The sequence below is a fragment of the Erigeron canadensis genome, chromosome 4, assembly GCF_010389155.1.
Source record: "Erigeron canadensis isolate Cc75 chromosome 4, C_canadensis_v1, whole genome shotgun sequence".
NCBI classification, from domain to species: domain Eukaryota; kingdom Viridiplantae; phylum Streptophyta; class Magnoliopsida; order Asterales; family Asteraceae; genus Erigeron; species Erigeron canadensis.
Window position 1 is genome coordinate 40760389 of NC_057764.1, and position 20882 is coordinate 40781270.

At 32.0% G+C, this 20882-nt stretch overlaps 3 protein-coding genes across 5 annotated transcripts; 1 reads left to right on the top strand and 2 right to left on the bottom strand.

The window, feature by feature from the left end:
- Positions 1–1929: 1929 nt before the first annotated feature.
- On the bottom strand, positions 1930–3420 carry LOC122597881 (WRKY transcription factor WRKY51-like). Its single transcript, XM_043770459.1, has 3 exons — positions 2915–3420; positions 2344–2472; positions 1930–2217 (listed from the first exon to the last, which is right to left on the bottom strand). Exons 1-3 carry the CDS (start codon positions 3355–3357, stop codon positions 2049–2051), a joined length of 741 nt encoding a protein of 246 aa, XP_043626394.1. The 5' UTR covers positions 3358–3420; the 3' UTR covers positions 1930–2048.
- A 10869-nt stretch (positions 3421–14289) lies between these two features.
- Positions 14290–15835, bottom strand: LOC122598231. Its single transcript, XM_043770834.1, has 2 exons — positions 15134–15835; positions 14290–14487 (listed from the first exon to the last, which is right to left on the bottom strand). The coding sequence occupies exons 1-2, from the start codon at positions 15636–15638 to the stop codon at positions 14420–14422; spliced, it is 573 nt and encodes a 190-aa protein (XP_043626769.1). The 5' UTR covers positions 15639–15835; the 3' UTR covers positions 14290–14419.
- A 2004-nt stretch (positions 15836–17839) lies between these two features.
- On the top strand, positions 17840–20441 carry LOC122596784 (protein LSD1-like). 3 transcript variants are annotated; one of them, XM_043769416.1, is made up of 6 exons: positions 17840–18022; positions 18250–18367; positions 18762–18874; positions 19111–19194; positions 19783–19854; positions 20229–20441. In XM_043769416.1, the coding sequence occupies exons 2-6, from the start codon at positions 18262–18264 to the stop codon at positions 20277–20279; spliced, it is 426 nt and encodes a 141-aa protein (XP_043625351.1). In that variant the 5' UTR covers positions 17840–18022; positions 18250–18261; the 3' UTR covers positions 20280–20441. The 3 variants fall into 3 exon arrangements, with proteins under 3 accessions (XP_043625351.1, XP_043625353.1, XP_043625354.1); XM_043769418.1 differs by having other exon boundaries at positions 17840–17999; XM_043769419.1 differs by lacking the exon at positions 19111–19194.
- The last annotated feature ends 441 nt before the right edge of the window (positions 20442–20882 follow it).

Sequence of the window (20882 nt, forward strand, 5' to 3'; positions counted from 1 at the left end):
TTTTCACGAGTAACCAGAAAATCAACACACAAAAATGTGCCATTGAGCCGAACTATTCATAATCTGTCGCTTCATTCCCTATTGTTGATCATTTTTTCAGCTCAAGTCATTATCAAAGCTATTCTCTTCATAACTGCATTACCTAGTACCTACGGGCCTGAGATACATGCCACCATTTTCACTGACCAGGCGTTTAGCTCAAAGCTCGTGTGTACCACTTGGATCCGCACCTATAAGCATAGCCAGCTCTCCACTTTTGTAAGAAGCGGTCGTCTCTATTATTAACCAATAATCCATCAATTATAAGCATAATAGTTCCTGGTTCAAGGATTTTTGTAACATGAATGGTAAGATTAACTAAAAAACAGTAAATGTAATTATTCATCTCTTAATTCAATCGGGTAATTGTGTGAATCAAATATAGTTATATCTAAAAGAAAACAAAGCAAAACCTTCATCTAAAACCTACATCTATCAACTTCATGCGTGTTACACTAAACTAGCCTAAATAATTCTTAAATCACCCATGTCAAGGATAGAACCTTGGACTTCATCCCAATAGGCAAACGTCTTTACGTGAGTGCTTGCTTGTGGGTTAATCAATGACATCGTTTGGACAAAACCAAGTTACATATGTGTTTTTTGTGTTCTTAGGTACACTTATTTTTGGCTTTTCTGCACTTTTTTAATTGCCTTGTTGATTAACTCATATCCAAACACCTAAAGCAGGACCGCAGGATAACACCTTCGCAGTTAGCTAGTCCATTGAGATTAAAGCAGCATCTTTGTAATTCACTAAACAATCACTATATATGAGAGTCAAACTATGCTCCAAAACTTCAATTTATCTCTATCTAAACATCTGAAATGCCTTTAAACCAAGTTTTTTGTATTGTTATTTCATCGTGAAACAAACATTTGTCATATCTGAGGAATCATTTTATAAAGGAAGCATGTGAGTATGTGACCATGCAAGAGTTTGGCTCAAGATCTAAAACTCTAAATGAACACAAAGAAAGTCTTGTTCATATTCGTTCATTTCGTGTAACGAACGTTTCACTTACAAATAAATGAACACAAAGTTAACAAACAAATAAACACAAGTTTATTGACTTAAACACTATAAAAAATTATGTTTAAATTTTATTATTAAAAGTTGAAAAATTAAAACATACAATAGTACATAGTACTAAAATATTACGGAGCAAGAAAACAAAATGGAAAAAGAAATAAAGTCGTCACAGCACTGGCAATCACTCTCCCACTTGCTTCTGAAAGTCAAAGGGATGCACTCTCTTTAATTTGTACATGATGAGAATACGTCACTAGTGGTTGCAAAAGTCACATCAAAAGTAGAACCTAATCAAAACATAAAAAAACGATCCATAGGCCCCTCACCTCACATTGAAGCTATACTTTCTTTTTGTCCGAACTAAATCCAATACTTCTTCTTTCTTCTATCAATCATGAAAATATGTTGTGTTTAAATCGGGTTAGAATTGTTTCACATGAGAACTCTTTTCAAAAAAAAAAAAACAATGCATCCTTCTAGAATAATATGGATATATTTATTTATCTGAAAGAATATTGACCTCCTTATTATTTTTTAAGAAGAACTTATATGTCTTATAACTTGAACACATGTTAACTTGAACACAAGTAAGAAATCCTTTTTAGTTTACTTTAAAATTTAGAAAGGAAAAAAAAACCATTGACTTTTGTGATATAACAATGAAACCAAAAAAAAAAAAAAGTATTTCTTAGCTATAAAGCAAGTGTACGCATTCGTAATCGTATATTCTACTCCATAAAATAAAATAATTTATGATGACAAATGTAATATACACTTCTCAATATCCATTGACTTTTGTCATCCCAACGAACACCTTTCTTTTATCAATTTCCCCTTTTAAATAAATAAAAATCACATCATCAAAATCGAATCTTAAGATTTGAGGGCATAAATAACACAAAAGCATTTATTCCTCTTCGCCTTTCTTTTTACAATTTACTCCCTTCTAGTTCACGTAATATACAAAACAAAACCCTCAACATTTGTAAGGTGGCGGTAAAACTGGTGTGGGTAATGGCGTGGGAGTGTGATGATGCCGGTGTTCTCGATCATAAGTTACAACAAGCATTTTTGAATCCGCTACAACCACCTCTACTCGCTTCCTTGCTGGACATCCTTTTGCTGAGTTACATTTATAATATACTCTGCACCATATATACAATTTCACTATCATCAGATAAAAATCCAAATACATATATCTATTTATAGACTGTTTAAAAATCGATAGATACAAGTTTTTTATGTTCAGGTTATCTCGATAATAAAATTACCTAGGAAAAGGAGATCCTTCAACTTTCTTCTGACCGTATTTCTTCCATGTGTAATCATCAGCTGGTATACTATCTACTTTTGATCCTGTTATCGGAATTTTTTTTACTTTCCTTCTAATTTCCGATTTCCTGATTAACAAAAACAAAAAACGCAAATACATTAATATACGGCGCACGGTAGAGAAATGTAATATTCTTTTGCTAAACTACGCGCCGTTAATTTCTTTACACCAACAAAATTTACCAATTAAATCTTGGTACACAATACACTTCTGTGCTGTGACTCACTGACTCTGCCTAATAGCACCAACGCATTTAATAAAATAATCATTGATTTAGCTAAAATGCGCCGTTTCTTATATACTTCAATGTTCAAAAAGTAACGTTGAAAGCTACAGTAGATCTAATGAAATTTATAGGCGCATGATACGTCTTTAAACTGTGGTTCTACTAAAGTGCGCCAAACAATATATTACTTGAATAATACTACTCGTAGTAAAATTAAGGCGTAGGATAGAAGAAATAACGTACGAATCAACTAACATACGCAGTGAATATCTTTTATTCGTACCTTCTTTTACAGCAATGGCAAGCTGGACGAGAAACCGAAACAGACGGACTGTCGGTGCCGTTTCTTCTCCGATGAGACGACGGCAAAGGCGGTTTCTTGGCCGAGAACGACGGCGCCGGAGCAACAATACCTAACGAAGAACACTTAGAAACACTTCCTTCAGCAAACGACGACGATATCAAAGATGACGACATGGTTTTATCATTAATTGATCTCTCATTTTTTTCTTGAGATTGCGTTGTAGAAGAAATAGAGGGCGCGTGAGGATCCGAGACAACAGCAGGAGCACGGCGAAACCGCGCGTGGCCGCTACGCTTGAGAGCGGAAACAGCTTGTTGGAATGTAGATGAAGAAACAACGTTGAAATTCTCAGCGTGATGGTTGTTTTGAAATAAGCGGTTAAAATGTTCAACTGTGTTGAGTCCAACTAAATCCACAGCCATTTTTTTGTGTAAATGTGTGTATGAATGTTGAAGGGAAAAAGAAGAAAAATTTGTATTGAAATGAAAGAGAGAAATAATGGAGAAAACGAAGATGGAGACTTGGGGGTTATAAATATGAAAGAGAAGAGGAAAGTAAAGTCAAAGAAGATCGGATGGTTGAGATTTGTTTGACTTTCTGATTAAAGTAATCAAAGAATACAGACAAGTGAACACAAGGAATCAATTCAGAAACATAGAAAGTCTAACAAAGACGTACTTACTTTTCTATGATATAATGGTTTTTTTTTTTTTTTTTTTTTCAAATACAGTTATACCCGTTATGTACGGTGGTGTAATGATGACGTTGACGGGTTTTGGTAGTGTAGGTAGCGGTGGCGGCGGCAATAGTTCGGACGGATGGTGGTGACGACGGCGAGTAATTTAAGAACATTATTGATATAATATAGTATAGGTTTATATTGAAATTAATTTAGGTACAAAAATCAATATTAAAATTTAAGTTTATATTGGAAATCAAAATAAAATTTGCTTTGTAAATATAGCATAGGTTTATGTTTTCTAATATTGTTTTAACTAAATGATTAACTTTCTGAATAATTATTTTAAAATTTGTTGTAAGAGCATCCCCAATGATAATAAGCTATTAATACATTTTTTTCTTTATCATACCATTATTAAAACAATATAATTTTCAAAACCTCTTTCCTTCCATTTTCCTTAATTATATTGAGTGTGTAAGAAAAAAAGTTTTTACTTCAATAGGTTGAAGAATGTCAATCTTTTTAAGAAAATAGTCATTACTCCCAATGATAAAAAGTCTTTCAATAACTTTTTTTGTATAAAAAAAGTCATCCATCAACTTACCATTGTGGATGCCCTAAGTTGTAACCATGATGACATGTATAAGATTTTAAAAAATAATAGTGAAACTTACATATTATCATTTTATGGTCTAAAGATAATTTTTAGGATGATATATTAATGAAATTTGATGAAATATACACGTAAACATTACATGATTTTAAGAGGATAAAGATATCATTTATATTTTATTATTCAAGTTTTGTAATGTTTTTTTAATGTAGTTACATTTTACATATTTATAGGTTTTGACTATTCAAAGTTATTTGTATTTGTAGCATATAGAGTTGCCTTGGGCCATTATAGATATAATTATTTTTGTTATTTAATAACCTTATACACCAAATTAAAAGTTAAAGAAAATGTGTATATTTTATATTAGATCTTGATTTCAGGAATATTTTGGTTAAATATAAAGACTTTAGTGTGTATTGTTTTAAGTATTGTTTTGGTGTCACCTAATTGCACATGTAAAATACTTTTTTTTCTATCCATTTGATTATTTTTTTACACATGTATTAAAATATTGTTTCATGAGTTTGTTGGTATGTTTAGCCTTCTAGAAGATTGTTTAATTTGTGTCAATATTTAAAAATTAATCTGTATTCTTTCATAAATAAAAAGAATTCATAATCATATGACATATTCTAATAAATATACTAGTATCATGCTTTCTGTTTTCATATTGTTAATTATATAAATTATACTATATGATAAATTAATTTTAAAAAATGGTACAAATATAAACTCCCAAAGGAAAAAAAAAACAACCATGTTGAATTTTAGGCACAAGGCCCGTTTATATTAGGGTGGACGGAGTGGGGAGGGGAGGGGACCGGTACCGGTTGGCACACCGCGCCGACCCCCCGGTACCGGTGGGGAGGGGAGCGCTTTGGGCACCACTGTGCCGGATCCCATGCCTATTGTTTTGACCGTTACACAATTAAAAAAGGGGAAGGGAGGGGAGGAGAGAGGTGGCGAGGTGCTACTAGCAAAAGGGGAGAGGAGGGGAGGAGAAGAAAAAATCGGGGAGGGGAGGGGAGTGGAGGAGTGGGGAAGCCCTCCCCCCAGCCTTATTAACTATCAAGTGTCTCACGGATAAAATGATTGAATAGATAAATATTGTTTGTTTTGATTAAGCAGATATATAAATACATGTTAGTTTTTTATTAAGCAACAAGTTAGTTGTTAGATGACATGTTTTTATAAAATAAAAGATAAACATTTTCAGTTAATTTAATTATAAAGTATTATTTTATAAAACCTATTAAATCCTAGACAAATTATGTCCATAATCTTGTTTGGATTGTGTTGTATTGTTGATAGTTTGTCCAAGAATTTTTCTTTGGAATGACTATAGAACTCCAATAACAACCAACACCAAATGTATATTTACACCAAGAAATACAACATCGCAATTAAACTATTTACAAAGAAATTAAAAAAACTACAATGTAAACACAAGTACACAACTATATATACTTTACAATTGGTATATCTTTTGTTATATAAGTTTTTTTTGTTTTTTTTCTTCTTTGTTTTTTTATTGAATTGATGAAAATTTATAATCTTTTTTTTTTAAGTGTGGATCATTTGCTCGCAACAGGGGATCTAGCTTACGTTGTCTTAACCGGGTCTCAGCTAGAGAGCCCCTTCACCCTCAATACCTAGTAGAAGAAGAAACTCCCAACTAAACCGCCCGAAGGCACGACATTTAATTGGGATAAAACTATGTCCCCTCTGCAGGACTCAAACCTGCTTCACTGGTGGATTTTTTTTATGAAATACTTTAAAATGTCATTCTCATATCTCGAACTCAAGACTAATATATAATCAAACAAACTAAAGAGAACAAACATTAGTTTACCCTGGGATTTAATTCAAAAACAATGCTCATCCGATGACATATCTCTATTAGGAAGTGAGTTGATAAACCTCTCAACTATCAAATATTTTATGTTTTCTAAATTAACACCATTGTGATCTACCAATACAGTATGTTGATTTAAGTTAACTAATCTTCTCAATCTGCAATTTTGTTTTTAACCATACAACTAATAATATATAATACATCCTACTGACTAAGTCATTTTAAGCAAATTGTAACTAGGTCATTTTGAGCAAATTGTAAATATATGTAAAGATATTAAAATCCACATTTTATGGAAGTATAATACAAGTTTAACTTCTGTTAAAACTAGAATTGGAAATATAAGGGAGGATGGTGTACCTCGGGGATCAAGCAGGTACCAACTGTCACCGGATGTAACACCTTTTCGCCTATCAGGTATCGGCCTTTTCGCCTATCAGGTATCGGTTGGGTGGAGAGGGAATTGGGGAGGGTCTTCCTCAGATTACTCACCGCCCTTTTGCGCTCTCTCACCCCTCTCTTTTTTCTTTTTTAAAATCTTTTATTGCTTTTTTGTCTTTATTTGAGTGGAGAAAGGTAGGAAGAGGTGTTAAGGTATTTCGTGCAAGTGTGAAAAAAGGTGGTGATGAGTAGAAAAGGTGGGGGTGGGAATTGGGGAGGGCTCTGCCCTCGAGTTGCTCACCGCCTTTTTCCTCTTCTTTATGTTTTTTTTTCTCCTTATTTGAGTGCGATGAGCTGAGAAAAGGTGTTAAAGTATTCCGTGCAAGTGAGAAAAATGTGGGGAGGAGTAGAATAGGTGGGGATGGATAGGGAGGTACTCCCCCTTTCTAACATAAATACAAATTAAAAGGATAACGTCAGTGTAGTGGCTGCCTTGAAAATTGAAGTATCCAGAGCGAGTCGTAAAAATGCTCCAACTCCAATGAATTCAAATATAAAGAAACTCTTTTTACAAATGATAACTAACTTCATAACAATATTATATACATAACAAAATTATAGCATTTTTTTAGTTAAATGAAATAAAATACATATTTATTTGTATATATATAGGGGTTGGGTATTGTAAAACAAGTATTAAAGTAAAACAAATAAGACAAAATCTTGACCCTTAGATCATGGTTAATTGATGCACGAATATTCACGAAGCAATTGATGACGGTGATCTTCGGTGAAAAAAACCCTATTATTTTACTTGTTTTACTTTAATACTTACTTTATCTTACCTAAAACCTATATATATATATATATATATATATGGGGATGAGAATATAAGGCTGTCGGGTATCTAAGCTTAGGTGTGGAACACTCACATATTGTTTTTTTAATCTATAAAAATCATGGGGACCCATGCATTTATTCATTAAACAAGAAATAATAAAATATTAGTATGTGAGGGGTTCCACACCTAAGCTTAGGTGTCAGACAACTTTATATTCCCTTTTCCATATATATATACATATAGGGGTGAGATATTTTGAGACCACCTCTTATTTTATGACCAACCAGGATCATTGATTTTTGTACACTAACATCATCTACTACGATATACAAGACTTTTTTGTAAAAACACTAAGACTTTATGGTGACGGGCCCACCAGAAAATCATGTGTAAGTTAAGTTACACATGTGTAAGTTAACTTACACATGATTTTTCTGTGGACCCGTCGCTGAAAAGTCTTAGTGTTTTTACAAAAAATTCTTGTATATCGTAGTAGATCATGATGGTGGTGTGTAACTTACGAAAATCAATGGTCCTTTTTTGGACTTTTTTTAGTTGGTCTCAAATTATCTTTCCCCCATATATATATGGGAAAAGTGAGTATGAGGCTGTTATGCACCCAACTTGGGTGAAAAACCCCTCACATATTAATATTTTAATATTTTAAATAAATACATGACCCCCTATGATTTTTACCTTTTAAAAAAAGGTATGTGAGGGGTTTTTCACCCAACTTGGATACCTAACTGCCTCATATTCCCTTTCCCCTATATATATATATATATATATATATGTATATACACACTCAAGTTTCATGCCTCTTTTGACAATTCGAGTTTCTCCCTTCTTTAGTCCTTGGCCTCCCTTCGCATGTAACAAATTATGCTTGCCATTTCGTAACTTACTACATACATCATACCAAAAATACTAATACTATAGCAATGCAACACCAATAGAACAATAAATTGGATATTTCAACTTTTTGAGTATCGACCTGTCGATCTAAAGTAGAATAACCTTTTAAGTAATTCATTTGATTTAAAAGAAAAACACTTGTCTTCAATACGCAAGGGAGAAAGAGTATGATTATTGGTTATAGGATTAGGTTATACTATTTTAGAGTACCACTATTTGGTGGGACACATGATGGACTGGTTTTTCCATTTGGGGATGTAAGATCATTTTTGGACACATATGTAAAGAAAAAGATGATTCCCATGTTTGGTCAATTTATTCAAATTTCAATGCCCATTTTCCATGATTGTTACTTTTGCTTACAAGCTAAACTCCGCATGTAGATTGTAGGGGTAGATCTCCTAAACTTCCAACAACAAAAGTATCCCATTCTCGGATATTAGAGAGTTAAAATGTAAACATTCTCGTCAAAACTCAAAAGTGGATAGATTGTTTTTATAAAGATATCTGGTCAAATTAGGAAAAAAAGAATAGTGTAAAAAGTGAAGGCTTTCCACAAATTGAAATTTGGCCGAGTCAAATCTGCTCTGTTTTTTTTCCGTTAAGTAATTAACTATAACTTACATTCGAATATCACATGACTACATTAAAAATAGAAGCCAAATAGTATTAAAAGTGGATTGTTGATCGATCCAAATGAACTTCGATAGTTTCTATCGGATATATATAATTTAAGATTGTCATTAAGGTAACCATTAACCTTTTCAAACATATGAATCAATTCATGGTGTAACATAGTTACTAAAACAACCACGGACATATATTTCTATCTAGGAGTATTAGAGTGTATGCTCGAGTTCAATTTGTTAAAAGCCTAAACGAACGAGCATAACTTGGAGATAGTTTGATATTAAAGTTCGAGCTTTGAAGAGTGGAGACTGTACTTGTTTAAGCTCGTAAATATAAACGATGTTAAATGATCATCTTATTTGACACATGTAAAATAATCTAATACTCCGTATAAGTTATTTAGTATAAAACTTTTGTACTTATAACTACTATTAATGAATATATCTATTTCTTTATATTATTATAATAATAATAATTGAAACAGTCTAAAATTTATTATGAAAACTTAGATAATTACCTTATGAGTTATCAAGAACTTAATATGTTTAATCCATGTATTATGAGAAAAATAATCTAATTATCTTATAAACAAGTCAAGCTTAAAACGAGCTTGTGCCTCTAAATTTATCAACAAGCCGCGTTTCAGCTTTACTCATACAACTCCAACCGAGCTCAAATTCAAGCTCCTAAAAAAAACAAGCTCGAATGGAGTTTAGAGGAGTTTGATCAACTTGGTTCGACTAGTTTACTTTTCTATCCAACACATAGCATTACTATCACTTCGTTGATTCTCACTCAAATCCAAATATCAGTCAAGGAAAACTATATAAAATACCATTTCCATTAAACAGAACTTGTAGCTTATTAGAATGTATATATAAGGGCTAAGGAAAAATATAGGTATAAAATAAAAAATTCGTATTCACACGATGATAGTATATATGATAGTGAATGCTTTTTTGAAAAACCTGTCATAAAATCATAATCAACATGTGTTGTTTAATGTTAGTTAAGCACTAGTAATTTTTAATAACAAAAAACCAAAAACCAAAGACATGAGGTCATTACCCAACCAACTAATCTATTATTTACTCGTAAATAATTAAGATATAATTAAGGTGAAATTATATATTGCCGTTAGTCATGATTAAATTAAATCCATAATTGGAATAGCAAGGTCAAGCAGAAACTTCTAATAATGGGACTTCAACTCATAACGTACCAGTTAAATATTTTGATTCACGTGCCCAACTTATACTATATTTTCTTCTTCCTTTAAACAAAGAATAGAAAAAATGCTACCATATTTAAATGGGGCCTTTTACTACGTTTACAGAAAGAGAAATGATATTAGTACCATTGTTTTTTATTATTCTATCACACAGTATTAACATTACAACATACTGTACAAGTTGATAATACATGATAGTAATACATGAATAAAAAGTTATGGTATTAATGTCATTGCCTTTACAGAAAACACGTTTGAGTGGGCAATAGAATTTAGTGGAATTAATGATAACAAGTAATGACAAGGAAACTAACTTTAACTTTACTTAGTACCTTTTTCATTAGACTTTCAACAATATAGTAGTATGATATCAGTGTTTTGTGATTTACTCACGGGTTCTAAGGGGTGTTTGGTATGATGGAATGAAAATGGTAGAAAGAGAATGAGAAAGATTTATCTTGTTTGTTTGCGACGAAGAAAGGGAATGAGAAAGAAGAAAGAGGAATCAATTCTATATTCTCCAATTCCATTATCTCCATTCTCTATAAATTGTAGAGAATGGGTAAGAATGGAAAAAAAATTTTTTTTTTTTTTTGAAGATGTTATATGTAATAAATGTATTGTTATTTAAATTTTTTATATATATATATTCATTCTCTATGGGTATCAAACAATGGAATTCATTCTCTTTCCAAATACTCATTTTCTTTCTCACTATTTTCATTCTCTATTACATTTCCATTCTCTATGATTCCCTCCTACCAAACACCCCTAAAGGTTTACAATGTTATATGGCAGTATAGATTATTGGTGGTGGCTTGGCTGGTGATTTAAGTAAGTGAAGATGGCGTGTAACAAAAACAAAATGAAATGCGGTGATTTGTCATACTTAATTTTATCGATAGATAAAACTTGAAAGAAACTTCTTAATGTTAGATAAGGATTCGTACATTGTTTTATAGTTAATGAAAAAATTGGCATAATTTTATTTTTATTTTCTTCATATGTTACTTCCGAAAATTTAAAAATATGCATAGAAAATCAAAAGTCAAAAGATAATGACCAAATTTCCATAATGTGGAAAGCAAGTGGGCCTTATTGTAATACCAACATGAGGAAGTGGATGACCAAATAATACAATACGAATTAGGTGTTTGCCATTGCATTGCATGATACTATACACTTGATTTTAAATATGATTGACGACCCACCACACCATTTATAGTTTTGACTTTAAATATAAAGTCCACTATCAATGTTTGACTTTATATTATTTTTCTCATTTTGACCTAATTGGTTGATTATATGGTGGTTTGATTTACAAATGAGATATTCTCAACTATATACCAATTACATTAGTTTTATTCGTTCAGTTTCATCAAATATTGAAAAACTTTCAAAAAGTTATTCTTTCTATCATGGTGTTTGTCTTAAAGAATCGAACTACTTTACAAAAGACTAATTTGCCTTCAAGAAATCCCATTTGATGAGATAATTACAAGTCAAAAGTCATACTCTAAAATTATCTTCAATGTGGATGTTTTCACATATTCTTTCAATCTTTCATATTCTTATTTGTCTTTTCTTATCTATAACATTAAAGTATATATGTCCGTTCTTCCTTTTGTTAATAAATTATTCGTGCATAGTTAAGGACACGATTTTAGTTATACACATCATTTTATATCCTTGCTTTCCTTTCTTATTCATAACCTTTATGTCCGTCTTTGCTTGTCCATAAGGTATATTTGTCTATAGTTAAGGATATGTTTTTAGATATCCTTAAGATATCTATTGTATAATATTAATTATTTTGTTTGTATATGAAATAATGATATGTAAAATTGAAGGATTTTAAGGATTATTAAGGATTTTAAAGATTTTTAAAGAGATGACGTGACAACTAAAAGACACATTAAAACGTACTTAGCATTGGAAATAACCTTATTCATAGTATTTTTTGTTTGTTTGTATATGAAACATGTAAGGATGTGTGATGATGTAAAAAAAATTATAGAGAATATATAAGGATATTTGTATGGTTGGAAATAAAAAAAGACTTTTTAAAAATCTAAAATCTTTAAAAACTTACTCATAAAGCTATAATGTGACGGCTTAAGGACGTCTATAATATAAGAGAAAGCCTTACAATATTGCATTTACCAAATCAGAAGACAACTACGGTGTATGTAAATAACGTCATTTGCTTGTTGATTTTGATTTCTTATGAGTACTTATATTGTTACTAAGGCCTAAGCTTATAAGGGAAAGAAATTCTCACATGCCACATTAATGTTACATAATTTTTTACTTTAAGAATTTACTTTGAATTTTATCCTACCATCGATACTACAATTCTCATCAAATTCTCAACTTCTCATATTATCGCAACATCATTTTCATTAAATTAACACAAACATAAATAAAATAAAATAAAATAAAATCCAAAACGTGAAAAATGGAAGGTAAAAGTAACAACGTAATGATCATGAAGAAAGTGGACCCCGTTTTTCAGCCATCCTCGTCGTCTCCTTCAAGACATGAAGCCACGATTTGGCCCACAATGCCGTGGTGAAAGTAATAGTTTCTCGAGAACGGCCACAATTTCGCGCTATAAATAAAGACGTGAGAACACGGAAGATTTGACCGAGACCGGCTTCTATAGCAAGGATAACACTTTGTATCAGGACGGACTATCTTTGCAACGAAATATAATTTTAGAAATTAAAAATGCGAATTTTTTCAAGGTTATAGGAACGCAAAAAAACAAAGCATGTAGCCAGAGTAGCCCCACAAAGTTGTACATAAATTCTCGGCTTTGATTTATTGATAACAATATTATCGATATCGACCTCCTTAAAAAATAAAATACTCCGTAATAAAAAGATCTGAAACAACAAAGTTTAGTTTTATATATAATGGTAAATTTTAATAATATGAAGTTTGCTTTTCTAAATCTCTAACTTAACTGTAACTGTGATTATAAGCACTTGGGATCAATCTAAAGACCTAGTAAAGAAGACCATGATATATGGCGAACAAAAAAAAAAATCAGATAACACCTGATTGAGAGCCTATACATACTTTTATTGACATTTCACCTACACATTTTATACAACAATACCGAATTCAAATTGATTACGAGCCATCCTGCCCACCCCGTTTTCCTAAGTTGGGTTGAGTGTTGACTCTCATTTACAACGGGTAAATAGATTAGGTTCCGTAGAAACTAGAAAACAAAGATGACGAACCTTTTTTCTTGCTTGCTACCCAAAGATATTTTACAGCTCAATAAGTTCTAATTTGAGACCACTTATGAGAACATCAAAATATTTGACCATTAAGTCATCTCGGTTGTGGTGGTTGACTCATTATACAATTTGAATGGATGCCGAAACTTTACGGAAGGAATAAAGTAGTAAAAATCAGATGACACCGTATGGTAATTAAGATTGCATTGAACCAAAAACTTATACTAACATTTCAAAAATTCGTACAAGGTTTTTTGTTTTTTGCAAAGCCATGCTAGTCAATTAGAATTAGGCCCCTAGCTACAAAATGAGAAAGCCCAAAGTTAGATAACAGAGTGGTTTTCTAGAAGGAAAACCGCACCCGTAAACCAATATCCGCGCTACAAAAAGACAGATGCAAAACTGCATAATGCATATATAGACTCCTGCTTTAGCCAATTTTTTTAAAAACAATATCTTTACAAGTTCTAGAAGTCAGTCAAGTGGGTTTAATTGTTATCAGGAGCAATTGATGAGGTTTAAAGGAAGTGACTCACTGATGGATGCTGAACTAATTAATTACGAGTAATTAAAAAAGTAATTATCAACTTGAATATTACGAGTGTACGTAAAAGCCTTCAACGTACAGAAGTCATCTTAGATTTTGGTGTGCAGGGCATTTTATTTGGCATGTCGCGTATTGAGTGTTTTATCAAGCAAATCATGTTTGTTTTTAGCCTAATTGAGAAAAATAGCTACAATTGTGAACATTATTTCTTCATTATTATTTGTGTAATCTTCACCAGCAAAAGAGTAGATTGGCAGGGTTGTTGGGTTTATATTATTTGGGTTTTGGCAACCTCTAGTCTTCTACCCAGTTTTCGTCTTTACAAAATAATAGATAATATGCTCTTCAGATGATCCTTTTTCGGTTTTCCAATTTTTCTCCTCATGGAACCAATTAAGAAACATTTTCCGGAATACACATGGTACCAAGTAGCATTACGAATAGATAACATGAGGAATTCATAATAACACAAAGTCAAAATAAAACAACATAGTACAACCAAAAGTCAAACTCTCTATAGTAAGTCCCAACGCTACTAGTCATGGATGATAGAGTGTAACAATATTGAAGCCTCGTCCGGCTCCGGAGCTGTAACTGTATCCTCTGTGTTTCATGCAAACAAACAAATACATTAAAAATTTAATTTAAAAGATTCTAATAATGACAATCCTAATAATCAAATTATTACATGTATAAAAAAAACGATAATTGATAATTAAACCGGTCCAGCTTGACCGCCAATTTATACGTGTGGGCTAAACGGAAAATTACCTTTTAAAAACTCGGGCCCCAAGGCCCATATGAGAGTAAACAAATTAATTTGCAAATACAATTACAATATTTACCTGAAGTTATCTAAAGTTAACCTACCTCAGCCGAAAGTTGCCTAAAGTTAAACAAATCTATAGAGTACAAGTTTACACCAAAGTAATTGGTTTCAAAGTCCATAATGTCCATAACTTGGAACATTTTCTTATGTGAACTCCAAATACTATATCATTAACTTATCGCGTCAACAATATATCATATACGAAATATTCGTAAAACAACAATTGATGTATCTACCATACATATATGTATTACTAGCTAGTAAAGTATATTATTAAAGTTATACAATATAGTAGATAAATCAATATTCGTGGTACTAATATCACTTCTATATATCAATATCTAATAGAGTAGTATAAATGTACATAATAATAAATTCAAAACCATTAATAGAATGAAAAAAAAATACTTGATTACTTACCAGAAAGAGTTCTAGGCAGTTTTGCTACTATGTCATCAATAATGCTCTCACCACCACCATTCTCTTTATCATTATTATTTTCATGATCAGCACCAGCACCACCACCATTTTCCACCACAACATGACCATCATCATCATCATCCCCTCCTCCGGCCACTATTTCACCTGATCCATGACCAAACTTATTAGCAGAACAACCATGACGATCAGCTGATGATTTTGGGCTATTAACCAAATTGGTAATTAGCTGATTAAAAAAGCCACCACCAGCAGTAGCTGAAGTAGGTGTGGATGATTTTTCTTCTTCATATTTAACTCCATTGATCATTTCATCACCACTATAGCTGTATTGATCTTGATCTTCTTCATCCATCACAACTATCCCACTTGGCCTCTTTCCCAGCCTTCCTACAATTTTCTCACCTTCTTTCTCATCATTTTGATCTCTACCCCTTTTGTTGCCAATACCAATTATCCTCTCATCTTCAAACACACCCCCTTCCATTTTTTACTAATAATTAATTATTACCCCCTAGTATTATATATACTTGCAAAAGATTTTTGTAAATATATCAAAACTTAGTACTTGAGATATTTAGGAAATTAAGATGTTATTATTTCAAAGTTATGATATTTATGAATTTGTGTGTGTTATTAATTGGTTTGACATACAAATTAAGCTGTGTATATGTATAGCTAGATATCATATACTGTAGTATGTTTGTGTGTGAGGCCGGGGGACATATGTCCTTGTATGAAGGAGGCATCATGAAGATCTGTGCATGGTGACTACACGTGCTCTGCTGATGTTGTCCTTGTTAAGATGTTTCACCCAACCATTTCTTTACACGTGTTGATGTTATGAATTGGTCGGTCGGTTCTTTGAATGGATAATATGGATTTTTTCCTTTGTTGTTTTCATTACCTTTCTATTTTTAATTTCTTTTATTTAACCGACTTTGCAAAAGCACTGACTGCTTTTAATACTGACCCTCTTTTTAAAGTTTATACGAGTATTAAAGTAAAGTAGAATATAAACTAGTTTTTTTACCCGGATTTTGCCCTGAAGATATAACATTGCTTATTTAAATGTTTGCCAAAAAATGTATTGTGGTGTATCAACGTAACATACAGTAATCATTTACATGATTAATTTTATGAATAGTTGATGGAAATAAAAAAATACGAATGTTAATTATGTAGCAACTAAAAAAAGTGAAAACACATTAAAATTATACTATTATATGTAAAATACAAAAATAAATGGAAAGTATCATATAGATTAATGTAGAAAATAGTAAAAACAAATGAATGCGGATACCATATTAATTTTGTACAATAAATTATATAAACCAAAAAAACTTAAATTACGACAACTTTAGGTAAAAATATTAGGCAAAAATGTTTTTTTGTTAAACTGAGAGACCGATAAACAATACTAATTTCACACAAAAACTACAGTCGAACGCCTGTTAAAAAAATGGATCTGATTTGCAGCAGCTTCTGTAATTCTCGTAAGACACTAAAATAGCGTCTAACGACCATTAGCACCCGTTGGAGAAAAACACCTAATTCTCTGTTAGAAAAAGGACTTGATTTGCAGTCGTTATTGTTACTTCCGTTAAACACCCAAATAAAACGTAATGGCCGTCAGCTCTTGTTGGAGTTTCCTAATGACTTTTTAACAGTAAGGACTATTGTCGCAACATATTTAATGACAGGGACTAATATTGTTTAGAAAGCATGTATTAGGGGGTTAAATGCTAAAAAAGTTGAAAGTTACATGTATGCATACTTGTATGTTATGCTTAGGAAGTTGTGAAAAAGTACTTGGTTTTTAGTATATAGGTATAATATGCTGGTAGAAAAAAAGAAATATAGTAGATTGGTTGGGTTGGGTCACTGGGTGTGGAATATGTGGGTTTATCAGTGTGTATGTTATCCGGCCCAATGAATATAGAATTTGGTCCTTAATGTTCTTTATAAGTTTTTTTTTTTTTTTTTTTTTGGGTTTCCTTGCAGTTTTTAACAAAAGCCTTTTGTTGAAAAGGAAAACCATACAAAAAAGGTGAATTTTTAAGTGTCAAATTACGTTGCATAAGTTCGTGTGAATTGATTCGACATTAGCTAAAATATCGGATTATATATAATAAGTTTCTAACAAGCTTAGCTCAAGCTTAATTACGGTATAAAATTGCTTGTCAATTTGTAATGTACATAGATTATTGTAAGGATTAACTATTAATTTTATCAATTCCCAAAACATATATACCAGGGAGTCGTTAGCTAAAATATCAACATATGATAGATATTCACACAGAACAAATCGGTTCGACCCAATTACATATCAAGATTTCTTTAAGTAATTTCTAAGTATCTTGAATTTAGTCATAAGAAAAAAAATAATATCTAAATAAAGCCACAAACATACGAGTTTCCTATTTATTTACTGTACTAAATACGAGTAATTGATTAACAAATGGCCGGAATGGAATTGTCAGGAAATAACTTATGTGCAAAAAGTCAAGGTCAGAGTCAGCTATATTATTATCATTATTATTATAAGTCAAATAATAAACACAACTAGAAGGGAGAAAGAACATACATAACAAGAAACACGTAATAAACACGTACACATTTTTAGACTCCTGGGCCATCTTATCATTATCGTAATCCTAACTTAATATTGATTTGATAATATCTATCGATCTATACATCATTGTTAAGGTGTATTTTCTTGTAAGAACACAATTTCATCAATAACGTATTAAATTAGATTTCAATTATAATTCCTGTACGGAGAAGAGATATATAATCTAACAAATTTATTTTCTGGCACGTTTGACAAGTTCAAGTTGCATCTTACGTACGTTTCATTTTATCTCTTTTGTAAGTTTTCTTATTCTTGTTTAGCTTCAGTCAAATCTAAACTTTTGATCTCGTTTAGTCGTTTACTAGATATCGATATTTGTATTATTTAATCATAATTCATGGGCCTTTTCCTTCCATGTTTTTGTAGTTGAAATCTGCATGCATTTTTGTGATGAATTACGGCCCTTTAATATTATAGAACTCTGTGTTGGTTAGTGGTCGACTAATTGTAAAAAATGTTTCAGGTATGGTAAATAATGGATCAACTGATATGTGGAGGGTGCAGAACGTTGCTGATGTATCCGCGTGGTGCTACTAATGTCAGATGCTCCTGTTGTCATATGGTCAATCTTGTTCCCGGTGGTATGTTACTTTGGATAATCTCTTCAATATTTCTGTTTACCGGTCTGAGGCTAGCTATAAAATGATCGATATGTTGTTAGTTTTAGTTGATGTGAATCGTATGTTATTGGTTTATCTTGTTTATGTTATGTTTACTCAAATGCAACTGACTATCAGATTGATACTTATTATTTATAAAATTAATGTGGTCACATATTGACTAATTCTATATGCTATCTATGTTGATGTAATGTCATGAATTGATGCTACTCGTTCTCCCAATGTCGATAAATCTCTTGAGTTTTCCCAAATTTGGAACTCAATTTTGCTGCTCCCATATTCATGGCATTACATATTCATTATCTACAAGTACATAATATCTTTTTCTTAAATGGTCCTGTTCTTTGGTCGACAGGTTCAAACCAGGTTGCTCAAGTAAACTGTGGAAATTGTCGTATAAGGCTGATGTATCCATATGGTGCTCCGTCAGTTAGATGTGCAGTTTGTCACTACATTACAAATGTCAATGTGAGTACAACCACCTATCTTCTTGCTACGAATAAAAATTCACAAACTCACTCACGCAGAGGAGTATAACACGGCAAATTGGGATGCTAAATAGATGTTTTCAGTTGCATAAATAGATGTTTTTTTCTTGCCCATTTTTGGTTTTCGATTAGTGGTGTATTTCACTCTTAAAAATGGCCTGGTGAGTTGTATCAGACTTCAGCGTGCCATTGACCATCGATCTCTTTTCCCTACAGATGAACAACGGAAGAATACCCACTCCTGTTCCTATGCGGCCCAGTGGAATTGCATCATCAGGACCAATGCCCCCTGACCCGATAGTGGGTTGCTTCCTCTTTTTTTCTTCAATCCGAAACCAATTGTTGGTAGACTAAAAGATTGCAAAAAAAATAGGCTTGTTTGATCAAGTTTTAGCCAATGGACTTCATATTACAACAATTTTTTTGCCATTTGTTCCTACTTTGTATGTGAAAAAGACCCTTGTTAAAATGCCATAAGGCCCATAACCTTGGTTTTCATTAAGCACAACAATGTTGGAAAATGTTTGATTTTGACCAGTAAACAAGACCAAAAGCAAAGTCAATGGGAACAAGAAGTTACTGTCTAAATAAGTACATACAATAGATGTAATACATACTTCTCTAATAGTATTTGGGCAAAACTACAATGACCGTTTGATAGAACAATATGTTTTAAGGTTGAATGGATCAAAAGCCTCTATTAGGACAGTTCCAGTGACAAAGGGAACACCGTTTAAACTTTCTACCATTTAGTGCTGAGTGAAAATATGGCAACTTTTCCTATCTAAATAGAAAACCTTTTCATTCTGGGTTCATACATTGTACAACATGGGGTTGGTTGTACATGGCACTCATATATTCTTTTACCATACTTGATATCTTCTGCAGGCAGTGCCGCATTCTCATGACCAAACTGTGGTTGTTGAAAATCCCATGTCTGTTGACGAGAGTGGAAAATTGGTATGTAATTCTTTCGTAGTCTTTTTAACTATTGCCAATTGTTGGTGGAGCGGTTGGGTAACAGGTCCAAATGGGTTGTTTACTTGTTTTTTAGTATGGGTCGATACAGGTTGGGTCATATAGTCATTTTAATCCATTTCTAGAATAAACTATACAAATTCCACGTTTGTATAAATTAAATTAGGTTCATAATCTAGTTTTTTTTCTAGTTATATGTGTATGTAATAATCCATATAAACACTTTGGGCGACTTTCAACCCATTTGACCCATTTACCTTTTAGCTATTTTTGTTTTATTGTACTTGGGTTGAAATTGTTGCATCTATCAATGGTGCTTTTTTTGAAATTGGTCTCTTTTTTTTGTGAGTATCCAGGTAAGCAATGTTGTTGTTGGAGTAACCACAGAGAAGAAAGCGGTCAAGTGAATAACTAGTCATCATCCATGATCTCTATTGATGAATGAAAACGGGCCCTTCTGAAGATTTGATGTGTACAGTAATACAAGTAGAAAAATGGTCATCATTATAGCATTGTTGTAACATAAATTATTCAGGAAAAATATGAGGATATGATCAGTTCTTTGAGTTGAAAGGGGCACAATTTTGGTATATAGCTTCATTATGCGCTCCTTTTCAAGAAAAATTCGTGACCATTCCCATAGACCAGATGCTAAAGTTTTTATTCTGCCAAATAAAATAATGTGTATACATCACTAAAAAGAAAATTGTGAATTGATATAAAACTACTAGTTAGCATTCTTGTGTGCTCGTCGAATTCTGGGCGACAACTGTAACCCTATATACGAGTATAAATATAGTATCGACAACTGTATTTGTATATGTTCGATACATACTAAAGAGTCAAATAACACTAAATAGTTTGGCTCCCAACCGAAATATTAAATTCAATATTTAATAATCAATTTCTATATTTGCAAAAGGCAAACAAATGATATATCAAACAATAAGAAGGTGTTGATAGTAAAGACTAGTTATATTTAAGTAATGATTATCCTTCCTGGTATCATG